Source organism: Rhincodon typus, chromosome 9 (assembly GCF_021869965.1).
Source record: "Rhincodon typus isolate 14 chromosome 9, sRhiTyp1.1, whole genome shotgun sequence".
In the NCBI taxonomy this organism is placed as follows: domain Eukaryota; kingdom Metazoa; phylum Chordata; class Chondrichthyes; order Orectolobiformes; family Rhincodontidae; genus Rhincodon; species Rhincodon typus.
This window is the reverse complement of record NC_063340.1, coordinates 31,476,888-31,496,304: the sequence shown is the minus strand read 5'-3', so window position 1 is coordinate 31,496,304 and position 19,417 is coordinate 31,476,888. Positions and strand designations below refer to the sequence as shown.

At 40.0% G+C, this 19,417-nt stretch overlaps 1 protein-coding gene across 2 annotated transcripts in view; it reads left to right on the top strand.

Moving 5' to 3' along the window:
* The window catches only part of rsph3 (radial spoke head 3), a 91,548-nt gene extending 72,409 nt beyond the window's left edge, over positions 1-19,139 (top strand). For both annotated transcript variants that reach the window (XM_020534572.2, XM_048601490.1), the window contains exons 7-8: positions 128-214; positions 18,960-19,139. In XM_020534572.2, coding sequence (XP_020390161.1) covers positions 128-214; positions 18,960-19,018 — 146 coding nt within the window. In that variant the 3' untranslated portion in view covers positions 19,019-19,139. The remainder of the gene's footprint in view (positions 1-127; positions 215-18,959) is intronic.
* Positions 19,140-19,417: the final 278 nt, after the last annotated feature.

The window sequence follows — 19,417 nt, the reverse complement described above, 5'->3', positions numbered from 1 at the left end:
TGTTTTCAGTTATTGAACATTCTTGATTGTAAGCTTGCTCTGCTTTGTTATGTAGTATCGCTTGGGATGAGAAGAAAATTTTGATATTGTTTCATGTCTTTTCATGGCTTGTCATTTTTCCCATTAGATGTGGAGAAGGTATTCTTGCCTTGGCTGATGGAAAAGGTGAAGAAGTCGATAGAGAAGAGAATTTTGGGAAGGACTTTGTTGGACAGTAAGTAGCTGATCTGTCCAAGCAATTCATTTTTATGCATAAACTCAATTAACTCACATGTAATAGACTAAAACAAATGCAAAACTAAAACACCTTGGATGCTGGAAATCTGAACTGAGAACAGAAAATTGAAGAGATACTCAGCAGATTTCATATGATCTGTAGAAAGAGAAACAAACCAAATGTTTCAAGCGTAATGACCTTTCCATTCAAAGACTTGAAATGTTGGTTAGTAACACCATAAGAAATAGGAACAGGTGAAGACTATTCATGCCCTCAAACCTGCTGCACCAGTAGGATCATGGTTAATCCGACGTTGCTGGCGTCCACTTTTCTGCCTTTTCCCTGTAACCTTGATTCTGCTAATGATCAAGAATCTGTCTTTCTCAGCCTTAAATATACAGAAGGATTCTGTCCCCAGAGCCTCTGGGGCAAGAAGTTCTAAAGATACACAACCCTTTGAGAGAAGAAATTCTTCCTCATCTCCGTGTTAAATTGGTGTCCCTTTAGTCTCAGGTAATGCCCTGTAGTCATGGACACTCCCATAGATGAAGGGAAACATCCATTTCCTTTCCAAATATTTTTATGTGATCTGCAAATTTGGCTACAGTACATTAGTTTCCTTTCTCCAAATACAACACATTTACTGGTTCTCCTCTCTCCGCTCTGATTGAGACTTCCTCACAAAGCTGTAATAAATTATTAAGACATGATTTCCCTTTCATGAAGCTATGTTCACTCTGCTTGATTAGATGATGATTTTCCAAATGTGTTGCTGTTATTTCCTTAATAATTGATTCCAACAATAGACATAAATTGGCCTGTAGGTAGCCAATTTTTGTCCCCCTTTTTGAATAGGGGTGAGACATTGGCAGTTTTCCAATCTTTCATACTTCTCCAGAATCCAAAGATTTTTGGAAAATTTACAAGCAATGCATCCATTTTGCTGCAGCTACTTTCATAGAAATAAAGAAGATAGGAGCATGATTAGGCCATTTGACTCCTCAAGCTGCTCTAACATTCACACTGATCATAGCTGATCATTGAGCTCAATACCCTAATCCTGCCCTCACCCCATATCCCTTTAGCCTCAAGAGCTATACCTACCTCCTCCTTGAAAAAAAATCAATGTTTTGGCCTCAACTACTTTCTGGAGTAGTGAATTTCTCAGGCTCACCACTCTCTGGATATTGAAATTTCTCATCTGATAAAGGGTTTACTCCTTTATCTTTAAACTATGACCCCGGTTCTGAATTCCCCCACCATTGGGAGAATCCTCCTGCATCAAATCTATCTAGTCCTGTTAGAATTTTGTAGGTTTCTATGAGGTTCACTAACTCCTATTATTCTTCTAATCTCCAATGAATACAATCCTAACTGTCTCAATCTCTCCTTGTGCATCAGTCCTGCCATTCCAGGAATCCATTTAATAAACCTTTGCTGCACTTTATAGCAAGAGCATTCTTCCTCAGATAAGAAGACCAAAACTGTGCACAGTATTTCCAGCTGTCACCTCATCAATGCCCTGTATAATTGCAGGAACTCCTTGTTCCTGTACTTGAATCCTCTCACTATAGTTTGCTCCTATACTGCCTGCTGCACCTGCACACATACTTTCAGCAACTGGTGCACATGGACGCCCAGGTCTCATTGACCCTTTCCCTCTCTCAATTTACCATTCAAATAATAATCTACTTTCCTCTTTTTGCTACCAAAGTGGAGAACCTCTCATTTATCCAGATTATACTACATTTTGCCATGCATTTGCTCGCTCACTCAATCTGTCCAAATCAAACTGCAACATCTCTGCATGCTCCAAACAGCTCACTCCCAGCTTTGTGTCTTTTGCTAACTTTGAGATATTACATTTAGTTCCCTGATCTAAATCATTAACATATATTGTTAATAGCTGACATCCTAATACCGAAACCTGTGGTATACCATGAGTCGCTGCCTGCCATTCAGAAAAATTCTTTGTTTTGTGTCTGCTCATCAATTTTCTATCCATTTCAATAAACTACCCCCAATCCCATGCCCTTTAATTTTACGCGTTAATCTCTTGGGTGAAACTTTGTTGAAAACCTTCTGAAAGTCCAAATAAACACATGGCCCAATCAACTCTACTAGTTATTCCTCGAAGAGTTCCAGTAAATTTGTCGAGCATGATTTCCCTTTTATAAATCCATGCTGACTGTGTCTGATTCTCCCACTGTTTTTGAGGTGCTTAGCTGTAAAATCCTTGATAATGGATTCCTGCAACTTCCCCTTTATCTACATCAGACTCACTGTTCTATAATTCCTCGTTTTCTCTTTGTCTCCCTTTTTTAAATAATGGGGTTACATTAGCCACCCTCCAATCTGTAGGAACTGGTCTAGAATCTGAAAAATTTTGGAAGATCACCGCAATGCATCTACTATTTCTAGGGCCATTTCCTTAAGTATTATCAGGCCTGGGATTTATCTGCCTTAAATCCTATCAATTCATGCAACACCATTTCTATACTAATACAGATTCACTTCAGTTCCTCTCTGTAACTGAACCCGGTATTCCCCATCATCTCTGGTGTGTTATTCGTGTTCTCCTTTAAAGACAGAAGCAAAGTAGACTTGATGAAGAATTGTATCATAATATGATCGCTCGTTCTCAAGGAGTCTGTAGTTGGCTGCTCAGCGTTTTGGTCCAGCAAACCATACCACATGCACTGCAGGAATTCCTCCTCTACGGGATTGTGACTAATTTGATTTATTCAATCTATATTCAAATTAAAGTCACCCATAATTACGGATGTTCCTTTACTGCATGCACCTCTATTTTCCTGTTTAATGCCATTCCCAACATCACCACTACAGTTTAATGGTCTGTGTACCACCCCCACTAATGTTCTTTGCCCTTTGGTATTTCTCAATTCAACCCACACAGATCCTACATTGTCTGAACTAATATCTTTCCTCACTATTGTGTTTATATCCTCTTTAACCAGTAATGCAACTCCACTAGATGTTCAGTTCCCATCCCTGGTCTCCAAACTATATCCCAAAATATCATACCTGTTTACATTTATTTGCATGATTAATTCATTCCCTTTATTTTGAATACTTTAGCGTCCTGGGATGTGAGCTGTAAGGGCTTGGGGATTTACCTGCCTTTTACCCCATTAGTTTGTCTAATACTACTACTGTGGGTGTGGTGATTGTACTTAATTCCTCCCCCTTATTCTTTGTGTTAATGGGATGTTCGAAGTTTCTTCTATCTTGAAGACTGATGTAAAATATCTGTTTAACTCCTCTGCCATTTTTATGTTCCCCATAACTATCTCATTAAGACAAATGTTTTGTTTTCTTTTCTGGCTAAATATATTTAAGGGACAGATTTTGGCCTGGATTTTGCCATGCAGAACGAATTGAGCTTCATTATATAGAGCCGATCTCCCATTTAATATAATTTCTCCAATAGGATCCCAAAGCAAATTTAATAATGTGTTTACTGTTTGTAACTAATCATTTCGGAGTTGAGGGGGGACCTGATTGAGGTCTACAAAATCATGAGAGGTATAGACAGGATGGATAGCAAGAAGCTTTTTCCCAGAGTGGGGGACTCAATTACTAGGGGTCACGATTTCAAGGTGAGAGGGGAAAAGTATAAGGGAGATATGCGTGGAAAGTTCTTTACACAGTGGGTGGTGGGTGCCTGGAACGCGTTGCCAGTGGAGGTGGTAGAGGCGGGCATTTAAGATGTATCTAGACAGATACATGAATGGGCAGGGAGCAGAGGGATAAAGATCCTTGGAAAATAGGCAACAGGTTGAGATAGAGGATCTGGATCGGTGCAGGCTTGGAGGGCCGAAGGGCCTGTTTCTGTGCTGTAATTTTCTTTGTTCTTTGTTTTTGTTTTATTTCCTCCAGTCCCATCAGGAAAGTCTGAGCTTCTTTTACCATTGGCCCCTCCCCTTCCTTATATACACTGTCAAACTACCCCCTGCCCCTAGAGCCCATCACATCAACATGGGTTGGAAATCCCTTATCATAGAGATGCCCAACCTTTAGCCTGCAGGCCACAAGATGGCCTGCCAGCATATTTCATACAGTTCAGCACCTGATTTATAGTAGACAAATTTACAATTCGTTCATAGGGTTCTAATAGTTGTAAATTACATAACCTTACACGAGAAGAATCATAGAAAAGGAGAAAAGAGACATTAAGTGAAAGCTAGTTTATTTTATGTTTTTATCTTTTATTCTGTTTTAATTTTTTTATGTTTTATTTGAAGCCAGTGTTTCAAATAGAGTTAAGTATCAGTGGAAGATTTTTGCAAGGAGCTGTTTCTCTAACAGAAACTTTTTCTCTCTGTGTACTGCTGCATGCTTACTGATAAGCTCATCAGCAGCAAATGCTGAAAAGACAAAAAGCAGTGATTGGAGGAGCAGCAAGCAGATCAAGGCTTGGAGCTGTGGCAATGTGTCTGTGAACTTGGTCTAGGAACAGGAGACTTTCAGGGACACTCCAGTTAGGAGAGAAGGAGATGAGGCTCGCACTGTGGGGAGAATGAAGAGTCAGATAGCAGAGGGAAACTGACAGTACAGCTTCCAGATTGCTCCCACTATTATTTTTCCATTTTATTTTCATGAAATAAATAAATTCCAAAATACATTTGAGCCTGTTTGATGGGGTGGTAGTGAGGGAAACTTGGCCACTGTAATTTCAATGTCAAACATTTACTGATTGGGTAATTCTGCTTATGGAAAAGTGCCCCGTGGATTATTGTGTTAAAGTTAAGGGGACAGATTGGGGCAGACAGAATGAGAGGAGTAAGAGAGACAGGAGGGAGGATATAGAAAAGGGGAGAAGGGGTAGAAAGGGTGAAAGAGAAAGAGGGTACAGATATGAATGTGGGAAAGGAAGACAGGGAAAGCCGACTGAGGAGGAAATATTGAACTGAAAGTGCCTTCCAGCACCCAATTTTATGTGAATTCTGTTGAGGCCAGCTTGGAGTGTGCTCTGCTAGACCTAATCCAAGTCAAGGTGAGTAAAACCTAACCTAGCTTGGCCCCAGTCATCACCCCATTCCATTGTGTTCATGAATTGATCTGATTCTTTTTCTCTGTCTAGCTGTGCTTTAACTAAAAATGCAAAATTTGGTTTTATTATTAAACGTTGCTACCTGGCACTTTTTAATGATCATTTCTATTAATGACCCATTTAAATTACTTATTACTTTTTTTTTGTGAAGTTCCATGTTTACTGATGTGGCAATCCTCATCTTTCTGAAATTTGTTTATTGGACCCCTGACGAAGAGAAAATTGAAATGTGGCCCCCTTTCATGCGAAAAAGGTGGCCACACTGCCGTATGGTATGAACACCTCTGTATGGCCAGCTACTACACTAGGCAATGACAACCAGGTTACTGGTGGGAAAAGCAATAAATTTTTACAGTCTTTTTTCTCAAGTCTTAACCTCACTTTAATTATTACTCATTTCTTGGACTTATCCAATACATCCCAAGTACAACATATTGCAGTGCATGTGGCAGCATGTGCTTTGTTGGCATGAGCAAATTTCTTCTTGCCACTAGAACAGATTTTCAAAGGACAAAATGCACCCAGTGTCTTTGCCTGAAATGTGTAATCTAATGGGCAATCTGTAGAGTTATGACTGAAGCGTGAGAAAGTCCTAACATCATGAAGCTATCAAGGAGGCCAACCTGCATTCTGAATATAAAAATGACAAATTACCCAAATATGGTGTCATACATATCAGTAGGATCAACATGATATATATATATATATTTCTTTTTATTCATTCATTCTCAGGAAGTAGACATTGAGAAGGCAAGGACACTTATTGTCTATCCATCCCTTGAGAAGATGGGTAATGTGTCACCTTCTTGAATTGTTGGCGGTCTATGTGGTCAAGGTACATCCACTGTGCTATTAAATTGACAATTTCTTGATTTTGATCAGCAGCAATTCGGTAACTGCTGTATGTCCAAGTAAGGATCATGAACAACTTGGAGGTGGTGATGTTTTTATGCAGCTATTGCAGTTGACCTTTTAGGTTTTAGAGGAGACCACAGATTTGGGAGGTGTTGTTGAAGAACCAAGGTGAATTTTTGCAGCACATCATTTAGTTTTCTTATGCTGCAACCATTGTACTAGTGTTGGAGTGAATGGACGTTTATTTAAGGTGATAGATACAATGCTGATGAAGCTGGCTACTTTATCTTGGATAACATTAAGCTTTTGAAGTGTTACTGTGGCTTCATCCCTCCAAGCAAATAGAGTATTCAATCATACTAGTCGTGCCTCAAAGGTTATAGGATGATTTCAGAAAATTAAGAAGTGAGCCACTTGCCACAGAATACACATCCTCTTACCAACTCTTGCAACCACTGTATTTGTGTGTCTAGTCCAGTTAAGTTTACAGTCAGTGATCCTCAGATGTTATTGGTGTGGAATTTAAGAGTAATGTGTGGAATGTCGTGGGGTGTAGTTTGATTCTCAACATTGGGATAACTGTTCATTGGGACTTACTTAGTGCTAATGTTACTTGCAGATTTTCACTATTGATGTCCAAAGGGATATGGCATGCATGGTATGGTTGCCTTCATCGCAAGGACACTTGCAGAATAAAGATGTTTTGTAGAACAATTATAAAGCCTTGGTGACACTGCACCAAGAATGTTATGTGAAGTTTTGTCTCCTTTTCAAAGTACATGCGATAGAGAGAATGCAATGTAAGTTCATCGGACTGATCTGCTGGGATGACCAGATTGTCTTATGGAAAGAGACTAAGAAAACTGAGGTCACATAAAGAGCGTCCCTGGGTGGGCTCCAACCGCCAACCTTTCGGTTAACAGACGAAAGCGCTAACCAATTGCACCACAGAGGCGAACTTCCTCTCCTGCTCCTCTGATGCTGCCAGGCCTGCTGTGTTCCTCCAACTCCACACTGTGTTATCTCAGACTCCAGCATCAGCAGTTCTTACTATCTCTAAGAAAACTGAGCCTGTCTTCTCTAGAGATTCAAAGAATGAGATCTCATTGAAACCTACTAAATTCTTAACAGGGTCTGTCAGGTAGATTTTTCCCCTTGGCTGTTGAGTCTAGAACCAGGGAACGTAGTCTCTCAATAAGCGGTAGTCGATTTATGATTTAATTTGATTTATTATGGTCATATGTATGTAAGTACAGTGAAAAGTTTTGTTTTGCATGAAGTACAGGAAGATCATAATATACAAGGACACACAGAACATAGGGCGATTGAACAGAACAGGCATACAAAGTTAAGGCTGCACACATAATGTACAAAAAGCAAGATCAACATTATATTTGAAATTTGAGAGGTCTTTTCAGCAGTCTCATAACAGTTAGGAAAAAGCTGTTCTTGAACCTGTTAGTACGTGTGTTTAAGCTTTTGTATCTTCTTGCTGAAGGAAGAGATTGGCAGAGATTATAGCCAGGGTGGGAAGTGTCTTTGGTAATGTTGACTGCCTTTCCGTGCCATCAAGAAGTGTAGATGGAGTCCATGAATGGGAGGTTGGCTTGCATGATGGTCTGTAGTTTCTTACGGTCCTGGGCAGAGCATTTGCCGTACCAAGCCATGATGCATCCAGATAGAATGCTTTCTGTGGTGCATCTATAAAAGTTGGTCAGGGTCCTCATGGATCTTCCAAATTTCCTTAGCCCCCTGAGGAAGAAGAGGTGTTGTTGTGTCTTCGATTGTTGGTTATTGTAAATTCGAGGAACTTGACGTTTTTGACCATCTCCATCTCGGCTCCATTGATGTAGATAGGGGCATGCAGATTTAATAAATGAATATTTTGCATCAGTTTTTACTGTGGAGAAAGAAGCTGAGCCTAGAGAATGCAGAGAAATAAACTTTGATGTTTTAAAAAATAGTTCACATTACAGAAGAGGAAATTTGGGAGGCCTTAGAGAATATAATGGTGAACAAATCTCCGGGACCTGATTTAATAAATCCCAGAATGTTGTGGGAAGTAAGGGAGGAAATTGCAAGACCCCTTGCAGAAATATTTGCATCATCTATAACTATGGGTGAGGTGCCTGATGACTGGAGGGTGGCTAATGTTGTACCTTTGTTTAAGAAAGGCTTTAAGAAGAAATTGGGGAACTATAAAACTGAGAATCTAACTTCGTTTGTGGGTAAATAGTTGGAGATGATTATAAAACGTAGGATTTATGGACATTTAGAGAGTCAGAAATTGATTAGGTGTAGTCATCGTGGTTTTGTGCGAGGAAAATTGTGTCTCACAATCTTGATTGAGTTTTTTGAGGAAGTTACCAAAAAGATTGACGGTAGCAAAGCAGCAGACGTTGTTTATTTGGATTTTAGTAAAGCCTTTGACAAGATTCCACACTGTAGACTAATTAGTAAAGTTAGGTCGCATGGGATTCAGGGTGAGCTTGCCAATTGGATACATAATTGGCTTAATGGCAGGAGACAAACAGTAATAGTGGAGGGTAGCTTTTTGGACTGGAGACCTATGACCAGCAGTGTTCCACAGGGATCGGTTCTGGGTCCTGTTTTGTTTGTCATTGATATAAATGATTTGGATGAGAATATAGAAGACATGGTTGGTAAGTTTGCGGATGACACCAAAATTGGTAGCATTGTAGACAGTGAAGAAGGTTTTCTAAGATTGCAAAGGGATCTTGATCAAGTGGGTCAGTGGGCTGAAAAATGACAGATGGAGTTCAATTTGGATAAAGGCAAGGTATTGCATTTTGGTACAACAAACAAGGGTAGAGCTTATACAGTTAATAGTAGAGTTTTAGGTAGTGTTGTAGAACAGAGGGACCTAGGTGTGCAAGTACATAATTCTTTGAAGCTTGCATCTCATATAGACAGGGTGGTTATACAAGTGTTTGGCACGCTTGCCTTCATTGCTCAGTCTTTTGAGTGTAGGAGTTGGGAAGTCATGTTGATGTTGTACAGGATACTGGTGAGGCCTCTTCTGGAGTACTGTGTTCAGTTATAGGAAGAATATTATTAAGACTGGCAGTCAGTCTCACCTTTCCTCAGGAAGTCGGCTCTTTTCTACATGTTTGAATCAAGGCTGTAATGATGTCTAGAGCTGAACGGTCCTTCCGAACCCCAACTGAGCATTGATGAGCATGCTATTAATAAATAAGTGACACTTAATAGCACTGAAAATGATACTTCCAGGATATTTTCTTAGTAACCTGTTCAGAGTCGCTACTATACACCTCTGAAGCACATGGGACTTGAACCCAGGCCTCCTGGATTAGTGTTCCTACTTCTGTCACTCTGTCACAAGAGCCCAAAAAGAAATTACATTTTCATCACTTGGCTGATGATTGAAATAGGCATTCAAGGTGATCATTTGTCCTGCATTTTTTGGGTCAGACATATCAAGGTAATTTTGTACTTTGGCAGATAGATGATGGAAATTGTACTAGAATAGCTTGGTTAAAGGTACATATGTTCTGAAGCACAAATATTCAGCACTCCAGCTGGGATGTTGAGATGCTCGTAGTTTTTGCTGTATCAAGTGCACTCAACCATTTCTTCATATCACTAGAGGGAATCAACTCGGCTGAAGACTATCGTCTGTGGGGGTGAGAACCTCAGGTGGCCACTGAAATAAGTCACCCACTGTAGCTTTCCCTTTGCAACCATATACTGGGCTCGAGCTTTTTTGAGGATGGGAGGGAGGTTCATGAAGCTGCCTCCTGCATTAGCCTTGGTTAAGTTAATAGATCTTGCCTCCAAGACCGGAGATTTGATTTTAAAGCCCAATCCAGAAATTTGAGTACAAAAACCCAGGATGATACTCCAGTGTAGAACTCAGTGATGCACTGCTGTCATTGACATTAATTGTGACCTTGTCTGCTTACATCGTTAGATGTAAAAGGTCCTATTGAACCATATCAATGAAGAGCAAAGGAATTATCCCATTGTCAGAGACAAAAAAACTGCAGATGCTGGAATCCAATGTAGACAAACAGGAGGCTAGAAGAACACAGCATGCCAGGCAACATCTGGAGGAAAGGAGCAGTCAACATTTTGAGTATTTCGGGTCAGTCCTGAAGGGTAATACCCAAAACATTGACTGCTCCTATCCTCCAGATGCTGCCTGGCTGGAAGTGTTCTTCCAGCCTCCAATTATCCCATTATCTTGGTCAATATTTATTTCTCATTCAACATCACAGAAGTAGATTAACTGGCTATTAATGCATTGCTGTTTGTAAGATCTTGCGCATAAATTGGCTGTGTCTCCTACATTAAAGCAGTGACTACACTTCCATAGTGCTTTATTGGGTGTATAGGTCTTCGATCTGTCCTGATGCTGTGAAAGGTCCTATAAAAATGTAAATGTTATTTAATTGTTCACCACTATTCAAGACTGCGAGACTCTGGTCTAATGTATTATGTTCTAAGATTTACAAGCTGTATCTATAAAATGTTCTGGTCTAAGTAAGATGTATCCTAGGTTTCAGAGAGGTGCTTTGATGATAGCGGAAGCTGTGGTCATAACGTTTAATCCTCCGTACTTATGAAAATGTTGCTTGCAAATCTAAGGATTACAAATGTTACACGCTGTTGAAAAAGGAGACCAGCATGAAGCTGGTAACTACAAGCCAATCCATCTCATATCAACAGTGAGTAAAACACTGGAGACTGTACTTGAGGACAACATGAAATCTCTGGGGAGATGTAGAGGTCAGTAAGGGACATGCAGCACACAAGAATCAAAGATAAACAACATTTGACTATTCTGATTGAGACCTTTGACAAGCACAGTTGATCTATAATATATGGTTCTGCAAAAGACAGAAAGGAGAAGTACCCCATATGGTTTCCTTGGAAATAGAAGACATGATTTTAGCGATGGTGATAACTCAGATTTGGGATTGACTAAGGAATAGGAAGCCAAGAGTGGTAGTGAACAAAATTTATTCAGAATGGAATGGAAAACATGGGGATTTCCCCAAGAATTTGTTATGAGCACCTTTGTTTATTTTTTATTGCATATAAATAACTTGGGTTTATGAATAGCATGTCAATGTCAATGCTTATGGAAGATACAAAACTTGGCAATGCAATAAATAGCAAACATATGACAGCAGACTTCATAGAGATAATAGAAATTGGCAGACATATAGGAACACAGGAATGGGGATAAGCCATGTTGTCCATTGAGTCTGTTTTGCCATTTCAAGTCAAGTATATTCAATGCACAAACAATTTTAAGTAGTAAATACTTCACCTTGACTTGTATTAGCCACATATTTAGTGAATGAATGAGTTTCCAATTGGACACCAAAAGCTGGAGTTAGGGTATCCAAACTAGACAAAGTGTAACATAAATTTGTGTGACTAAAGATCAATGCTGACTACAGGGAAAACCAGAAGTACTGTGAGAGTCGAACCACGGAAATTACTGGACCAGTGAGTAACAGATTAGAGAAGTACAGCCCATATTTATTTGAATACACGTATTTGGAAAGGCAATGACTGATTAGGGATAGTCAACATGGCTTTGTGCATGGGAGACCATGTCTCACTAACTTGACTTTTTTTTGAAGAAGTGACGAAGATGATTGATTAAGGCGGATTGATGGATGCAATCTATATGGACTTCAGTAAGGCAATCAACAAGGTTTGTCATGGTAGATTGGTTAGCAGGGTTAGATCACATGGAATACAGGGAGAACAAGCCATTTGGATACAAAATTCGCTTGAAGGTTGGAGACAGAAAGTGGTGGTGGAGAGTTGCTTTTCATACTGGAGGCCTGTGACCAGTCGATTTTGTAGACCTCAATCAGGTCCCCCCTCAACCTCCGTCTTTCTAATGTAAATAATCCTAATCGACTCAACCTCTCTTCATAGCTAGCGCCCTCCATACCAGGCAACATCCTGGTGAACCTCCTCTGCACCCTCTCCAAAGCATCTGCATCCTTTTGGTTATGTGGCGACCAGAACTGTGCGCAGTATTCCAAATGTGGTTGAACAACTTTAACATGACCTGCCAACTCTTGTACTCAATGCTCTGTCTGATGAATGAAAGCGTGCTGTATGCCTTCTTGACCACTCTATCGACCTGAGTTGCCATCTTCAGGGTACAATGGACCTGAACACCTAGATCTCTCTGTGCACCAATTTTCCCCAGGGCTTTTCCATTTACCATATAGTTCGCTCTTGAATTGGATCTTCCAAAATGCATCACTTCGCATTTGCCTGGATTGAACTCCATCTGCCATTTCTCCACCCAACTCTCCAATCTATCTATATTCTGCTGCATTCTCCGACAGTCCCCTTCACTATCTGCTACTCCACCAATCTTAGCGTCATCTGCAAACTTGCTAATCAGACCATCTATACCTTCCTCCAGATCATTTATGTATATCACAAACAACAGTGGTCCCAACACGGATTCCTGTGGAACACCACTGGTCACAGTTCTCCGTTTTGAGAAACTCCCTTTCACTACAACTCTCTGTCTCCTGTTGCCCAGTCAGTTCTCTATCCATCTAGCTAGTACACCCTGGACCCCATGAAACTTTACTTTTTCCAGCAGCCTACCATGGGGAACCTTATCAAACGCCTTACTGAAGTCCATGTATATGACATCCACAGCCCTCCCCTCATCTATCAGCTTTGTAACTTCCTCAAAGAATTCCATCAAGTTGATAAGACATGACCTTCCCTGCACAAAACCATGCTGCCTATCACTAATAAGCCCATTTTCTTCCAAATGTAAATAGATCCTATCCCTCAGTATCTTCTCCAGCAGCTTTCCCACCACTGACGTCAGGCTCACCGGTCTATAATTACCTGGATTATCCTTGCTACCCTTCTTAAACAAGGGGACAACGTTAGCAATTCTCCAGTCCTCCGGGACCTCACCTGTGCTCAAGGATGCTGCAAAGATATCTGTTAAGGCTCCAGCTATTTCCTCTCTCGCTTCCCTCAGTAACCTGGGATAGATCCCATCCGGACCTGGGGACTTGTCCACCCTAATGCCTTTCAGAATACCTAACACTACCCCCCTCCTTATGCCGACTTGACCTAGAGTAATCAAACATCTATCCCTAACCTCAACATCCGTCATGTCCCTCTCCTCGGTGAATACCGACGCAAAGTACTCATTAAGACTCTCACTCATTTTCTCTGACTCCTCGCATAACTTCCCTCCTTTGTCCTTGAGTGGGCCAACCCTTTCTCTCGTTACCCTCTTGCTCCTTATGTACGAATAAAAGGCTTTGGGATTTTCCTTAACCCTGTTTGCCAAAGATATTTCATGATCCCTTTTAGCCCTCTTAATTCCTGGTTTCAGATTGGTCCTACTTTCCCGATATTCTTCCACAGCTTCGTCTGTTTACAGTCGCCTAGACCTTATGTATGCTTCCTTTTTCCTCTTCACTATTCTCTCAATTCCTTGAAAGCAGAGTTGTAGTGGACAGGGTAGTGAAGAAGGCATTTGGTACGCTTGCCTTTATTGGTCAATGTATTGAGTATAGGAGTTGGGATGTCATGTTACGGCTGTACAGTACAATGATTAGGCCATTTTTGGAATACTACATGCAACTCTGGTCTCCTTCCATAGGAAGGATATTGTGAAACTTGTAAGTGTTCAGAAAAGATTTTCAAGGATGTTGGCAGGGTCAGTGAGTTTGAGCTGTAAGGAGAGGCTGAATAGGCTGGGCTATTTTCTCTGGAGCTTTGGAGGCTGAGGGATGACCTTGTAGTAGTTTATAAAATCATAAGAGGCATGGATGGGATGAATAGTCAAGGTCTTTTCCCCAGGGTAGGGGAGTCTAAAACTTGAGGCCATAGGTTTAAGATGAGAGAGGGAAGATGTAAAAGGGACTAAAGGGGCAACTTTTTCATGCAGATGAGCTGCCAGAGGAGGTGACGGAAGCTGGTACAATTATAATATTTAAAAGGTATGTGGATGGGTATATGAATAGGAAGGGTTTAGAGGCATATGGGCTACATGCTGGCACATGGGATTGGATTAATTTAGAATATCTGGCCAGCATGGATGAGTTGGTCCAAAGGGTCTGTTTCTGTGCTGTATGTCTCTGACTATGACTAAGAGTGAAGGAAATTTGTTAATAATGTATCCAGTCCTCTTACCGTCTTGTATGTTTCAAATACTGTCTCTATTTCTTGTCACATGATGCTCTGTGCTTTAGATCTGCTTTTGTTGAACAAAGCCTATTTTCAGCAAAATGGATCTCATAAAAACAAACCAGTCCCTGGAAGCAGCATTCACCGTGGATAAATTTGTTTTAATTTCCATCATCTTGCTTTTACACACAATGCCTGGTGGTGATTTCAGAAATACTTCTGTCTGAAGAGTAGAAACATGGTATTCATGTCAATTTCCTGCTGTGAGAGAATCACTATTATTTCTGTAACACCCAATCATAGAATATAGAACAGTACAGCACACTATAGGCCCTCGGCCCACGATGTTGTACCAACCTATTATCCTACTAAGATCAAACTACCCTGCATACCCTACATTATACCTCCATGTGTCTATCCAAGGGTCGCTAAAAAGTCTCTAAAGTATCTGACTCCACTACCACTGCCAGCAGCTCTTTCCACATGCCCAACACTCTCTGTATGAAGAACCTACCTCTGACATCTCCCCTGTACCTTCCTCCAATCACCTTAAAATTATGCCCCTCGTAATAGTCATTTAAGCCCTGGGAAAAAGTCTCTGATTATCCACTCTATCTATCCTCTCATCATCTTGTACACAATCACTCTTCAAATTTCCCAGTAACTAATCTCACTTTAGCCTAGCGTCCAATTTATAAGGATATTTTTCAGTCACATCCACCAATGTGACATAGCTGGTTGGGGACATGGATTAGCTCATTTAGCTGGATGACTGCTTTGTAATGTGGAGTGACACGAACAGTTGAATTCCCTCACCAGCTAAGGTTACTATGAAAGAATCTTCTTCCCAACCTCTTTGTCTGATGCGTAGTGACCTTCCAGTTAAACAACTACCAGTCATTTCTGTGATGAGGCAGCATCCCTATGGTCCTCTGGGACTAATGCAACTTTACCTTTACTTTTATAGCTGGTTGGCTTTTATCTGGTACTCCAGAATAAACTCAACTTTCCAACTACTAACATCCCTATGTTTTGTAGCTGTTATTAGTTTAATCATGTTTATTAGCAGTCATGAAAATCTTCTGGGCTTGAGGCCTTCTGCTATGAGACTGCTTTTTGGCTAACATTACATAATCAAGTCTATATCTTGTGCTTAGATTGCCATTGAGGACTTGTTTTGGATTGTGCTTTGTTGGTTTCTCCCTTCCAACCTCAACATCATGAATGGCCCTACAAGGTTAAGAACTCCTAACGCATCATCAACAGAACTCTCAACACTCACTCTCAACCACAACAAGGTGGTAATTCATGGAAATAATTCCAAAAGCAAAATGACAGAGTCAGACTCCACCAACTACGTGAAGCTGAGGCTTTCCAGATTTTTCAATTCTGTCCCCGTCACCTCTCACCAATCGCCACAGGGCTTGGGTTGTGTGTGTGAGGGTTTGAATTCCTCTCGGTATATGCCTTGTGCATCTTTTCACATGGGAATGCACAATCCTTGACATAAGGTAGATTCAGTTCCAGTGGCAAGGAAATTTCAATGACTGAAGATATCCCTACTGTTGCAGCCATCATCTGCTGTCACAGCCGTTGATATCACATGATTTTCATTCTACAAATAGAAACAGGCGAGCGTTATAGTAGCTTCCTTCACAGCTGAGCAGCCATCTTCAGGATCCACTCTGCTCACCCTGCACAGGGAAGGTCCCCTCAAAATAATTTGTTCCATAATACCCTAGCTGGAAAACCACATCCAGCAGGCTCATCTACCTGTGGTCTGAAAACTAAAGTTATACTCAATCTTGGAACCTGGCAAATATGAACCCTCTTTAGGGAAAGCATTTCGAAGGCCCAGAAGGCTTCCCTCAAGAAATGCAATATAGATTCCAAAGCAATGGGAGACCCTCATTCAGAGGAAACTCCTGTATGAAGGGACACAATTCTTCAAGAACACCTGTCAACAAGTGGAAGAATGGAAAATGAACCAGAGAAAAGAATGCCTATGATTTCTAGGCTGAGGATCACTTCAACCTCCTGGAAATACCTGTTAAATGTTTGGATGGAGATGTAGCTGTAGGATCAATCTCAACAGCTACACAAGGACACAGAACCCATGGCCCGTGATGTGTAATTTCTTAGATGGACAATCGTACTCGTTAGTTTTCATTCTGGTTATTTGACCAAAGTTGTGTAGCACTTCATTGATCACCGCATAATACCTTTCACAAAATCCACATTTTTGTACTAGGCATTTGTAAATAGTACTCTGAAAATTTGCTGGTGCCCCAACTCCAGTCCTTATTCATTTCTCCATAATTTTGACTGTAACAAGTCTTTTGTTCTTACTATGTATTATATTATGATGTGGAGGTGCTGGTATTGGACTGGGATGGACAAGGTCAGAAGTCAAAAGACACTATGTTATAGTCCAACAGGCTGAGTCACATGAGTATCTGCTGCATTTGTGGTGGATGGTGTTCCCACGTTGTGATGGTTGTATCCATGTTGATGATCTGGCATGTCTTGCAGAGGTTGCCATGGCAGGCTTGTGTGGTGTCGTGGTCAGTGTTGTCCTGAAGGCTGGGTAACTTGCTATGAGCGATGGTCTGTTTAAGGTTTACTGCAAGTTTAGTTGCAACTCACCAGTCCGCAGAAATTTGATTTACTGTGATGGCTTTTTGTGTATAGGAATTTTTTAAGAAAAAGGAAATTTGTTGCTAACATATGCCTGTTTTCATGAGCTGATTTAAATATTGCTTTGTCTCAGAAATTAATGCTTTCCTTGTGTTGTGGTTTTAATGAAGCAGTGATGATTATTGGGCTTATTTGGTGAATTCTTCTCATTCTGCTTCTGAGAGTCTGAATTTACCGCATATATCAAAAAAATGTTAGAGATATTGTTACTTATTGACTGTGTCATGTAATGAAGGAGTTAATGGCACTGAAGAAATAACCCCTGAGAAATCGAAGGCCTAAGAAAAAGATATATTTTGATCACTGTTAAAAGTTCTCCTAGAGTATTGTGTATAGCTTTGGTCTCCTTATAAAAGGAAGGATGCCACAGAGGGCATGTGACAGAGTTTTACCAGACTAATCCTGGCTTAGCAGGAATGTTTTTAAGAGGATAAGTTTAGGAAACTGAGCCTATACTGTCTAGAATATTGAGGACTGAGAGGTGATCTCATTGAAATTTACAAAGTTAATCCAGGGTGGGAAAGGAAGATGTAGTATGTTGTTTCCCCTTGCTGATCTGGAAATGAAGGACATAATCACTGATGGGTTGGAACCTTCCCACTCAGTGGGCAGTGAATCTGGAATTCTCTACCCCAGGGGGTTATAGAGGCTCAATCGTTGAGCATGTTCAAGACAGAATTTGATAGATTTTGAATATTAATGATATCAAGAGATATGGAGATTGCCACTTAACTGCACTTTGATCAGCCAGGGTGATGTAGTAGGATATCTCCCCTTGCTGTTGGCTCTCCTTTAGAGAAGGAAACTGCCATCCTTACTTGTTTGGTCTACATGTGACTCCAGACCCACAGCAACGTGATTGACTCTTACAGTGCTCTCTGGGCAATTAGGAATGGACAATAAATGTTGGCCTAGCCAGTCTCATCCTGTGAATGATTTTTTTGAAAAGGGAAAGGATTTTTCTCTGCTTACTAATTATGTATACAAGTTACTGCTGTTTCTTTAACATTTTCTTAAATTTTCCAAATAAGTGTGTTATGTTGTACTCTATCAAATGGTTTTTCAAATGTCATGATACAATAAATGTTGTATATGTCTTCACAAACCCTTCCTTTAAAGAGATCATTGAACATTGTTTGTTTGTCTTTAACACAAACACACTGTTTCTTAATGATTTTGCACTTCTCCAAACGAGAAGAAATGTTGTTCCTGACAATGATGTCTCTTTTACTTTTCTAACCATTGATATTAGCCCAATGGGATTTCAGTCACCAGCATTCAGGAGTTTTAATTGGGATGTAACAGTTGTAATCCTCCCAGCCTCCTCCATCACTCCTGCACCAAGGAAGATTGAAAAATTCTAATCAGATTTTTATTCTGGTACTTTCAGAAACTTAGCATGCATCCAATCTGGATCAAATACTTTATTATCTTTGAATAGTACCAACATTTTAACACTCCTTTTTACTTATTTTTAGCCTATCCAATACTACTTCTCCCTAATCTACTGAGATAATAACTTCACCTTCTTGCTTTGGAAAGGTAGCTGCAAAATATTTAGTCAATAGTCCAGTTAATGCCCTTAGCCTACACAAGATTTTCTTACTTATCCCAGAGTTGCATAATTTCTTCAATTTCCTTTTACATTTTGTATTTTTATAACCTTTTTGATTTCTTTCCTTCTCATGCTCCCTCAATAATCTTTAGCTTTGATCAATAGAAAAAGTCACATGCACATCAGCACAGAAACTTGTTGCAGAGTTTAGAGCATTATGATTTTTATTACATTTACTAATTGATGCAGCTTTTGTCTAGCATTTAGTAAACAGACAAGCTTGAATCAATCACAATAAGGACAATTCTTTCAAAGAAAATATATAGTGAGCAGTGTGGCTTCTGTAATTATAAATATGTTTGTTCTTTGTTTTGTAGTTATACTTCGTAATGTGGTTAATAACAGAAACCAGGCTTTCGCAGAGATGAAATCTTAGAAACAGCAATGGGGAGATGAGAGAAGACCATATTTGGGTAAAGAAGGAATGTGGAAACTTTGTATCTTGCACTTCATTAAGCAGTTCTGCTTTGATTAATAAACTATTAATCTGAAGAAAATAGCAGTGTGATGTTGGTAGTTGACATTTGTTTCATATCTCCATGTCTGCTTTCATCTCCACTGACTGGCAAGTATTTTATTTTATTTCCTGGATCTGCATACAACCAAGTTTCTTATTTAGGAAATTGATTTTACAATTGGAAGATTGTAGAGCTATCAGTCCAACTTTCCAAATAATAGCACCCTAAAATGTTCTTGAAGAAATGTTTTGCATTGCAGTATTTATGAATTAAAACAAATGTCCTTTTTTTGTATTGCTATGTGCACTAGATTTCAT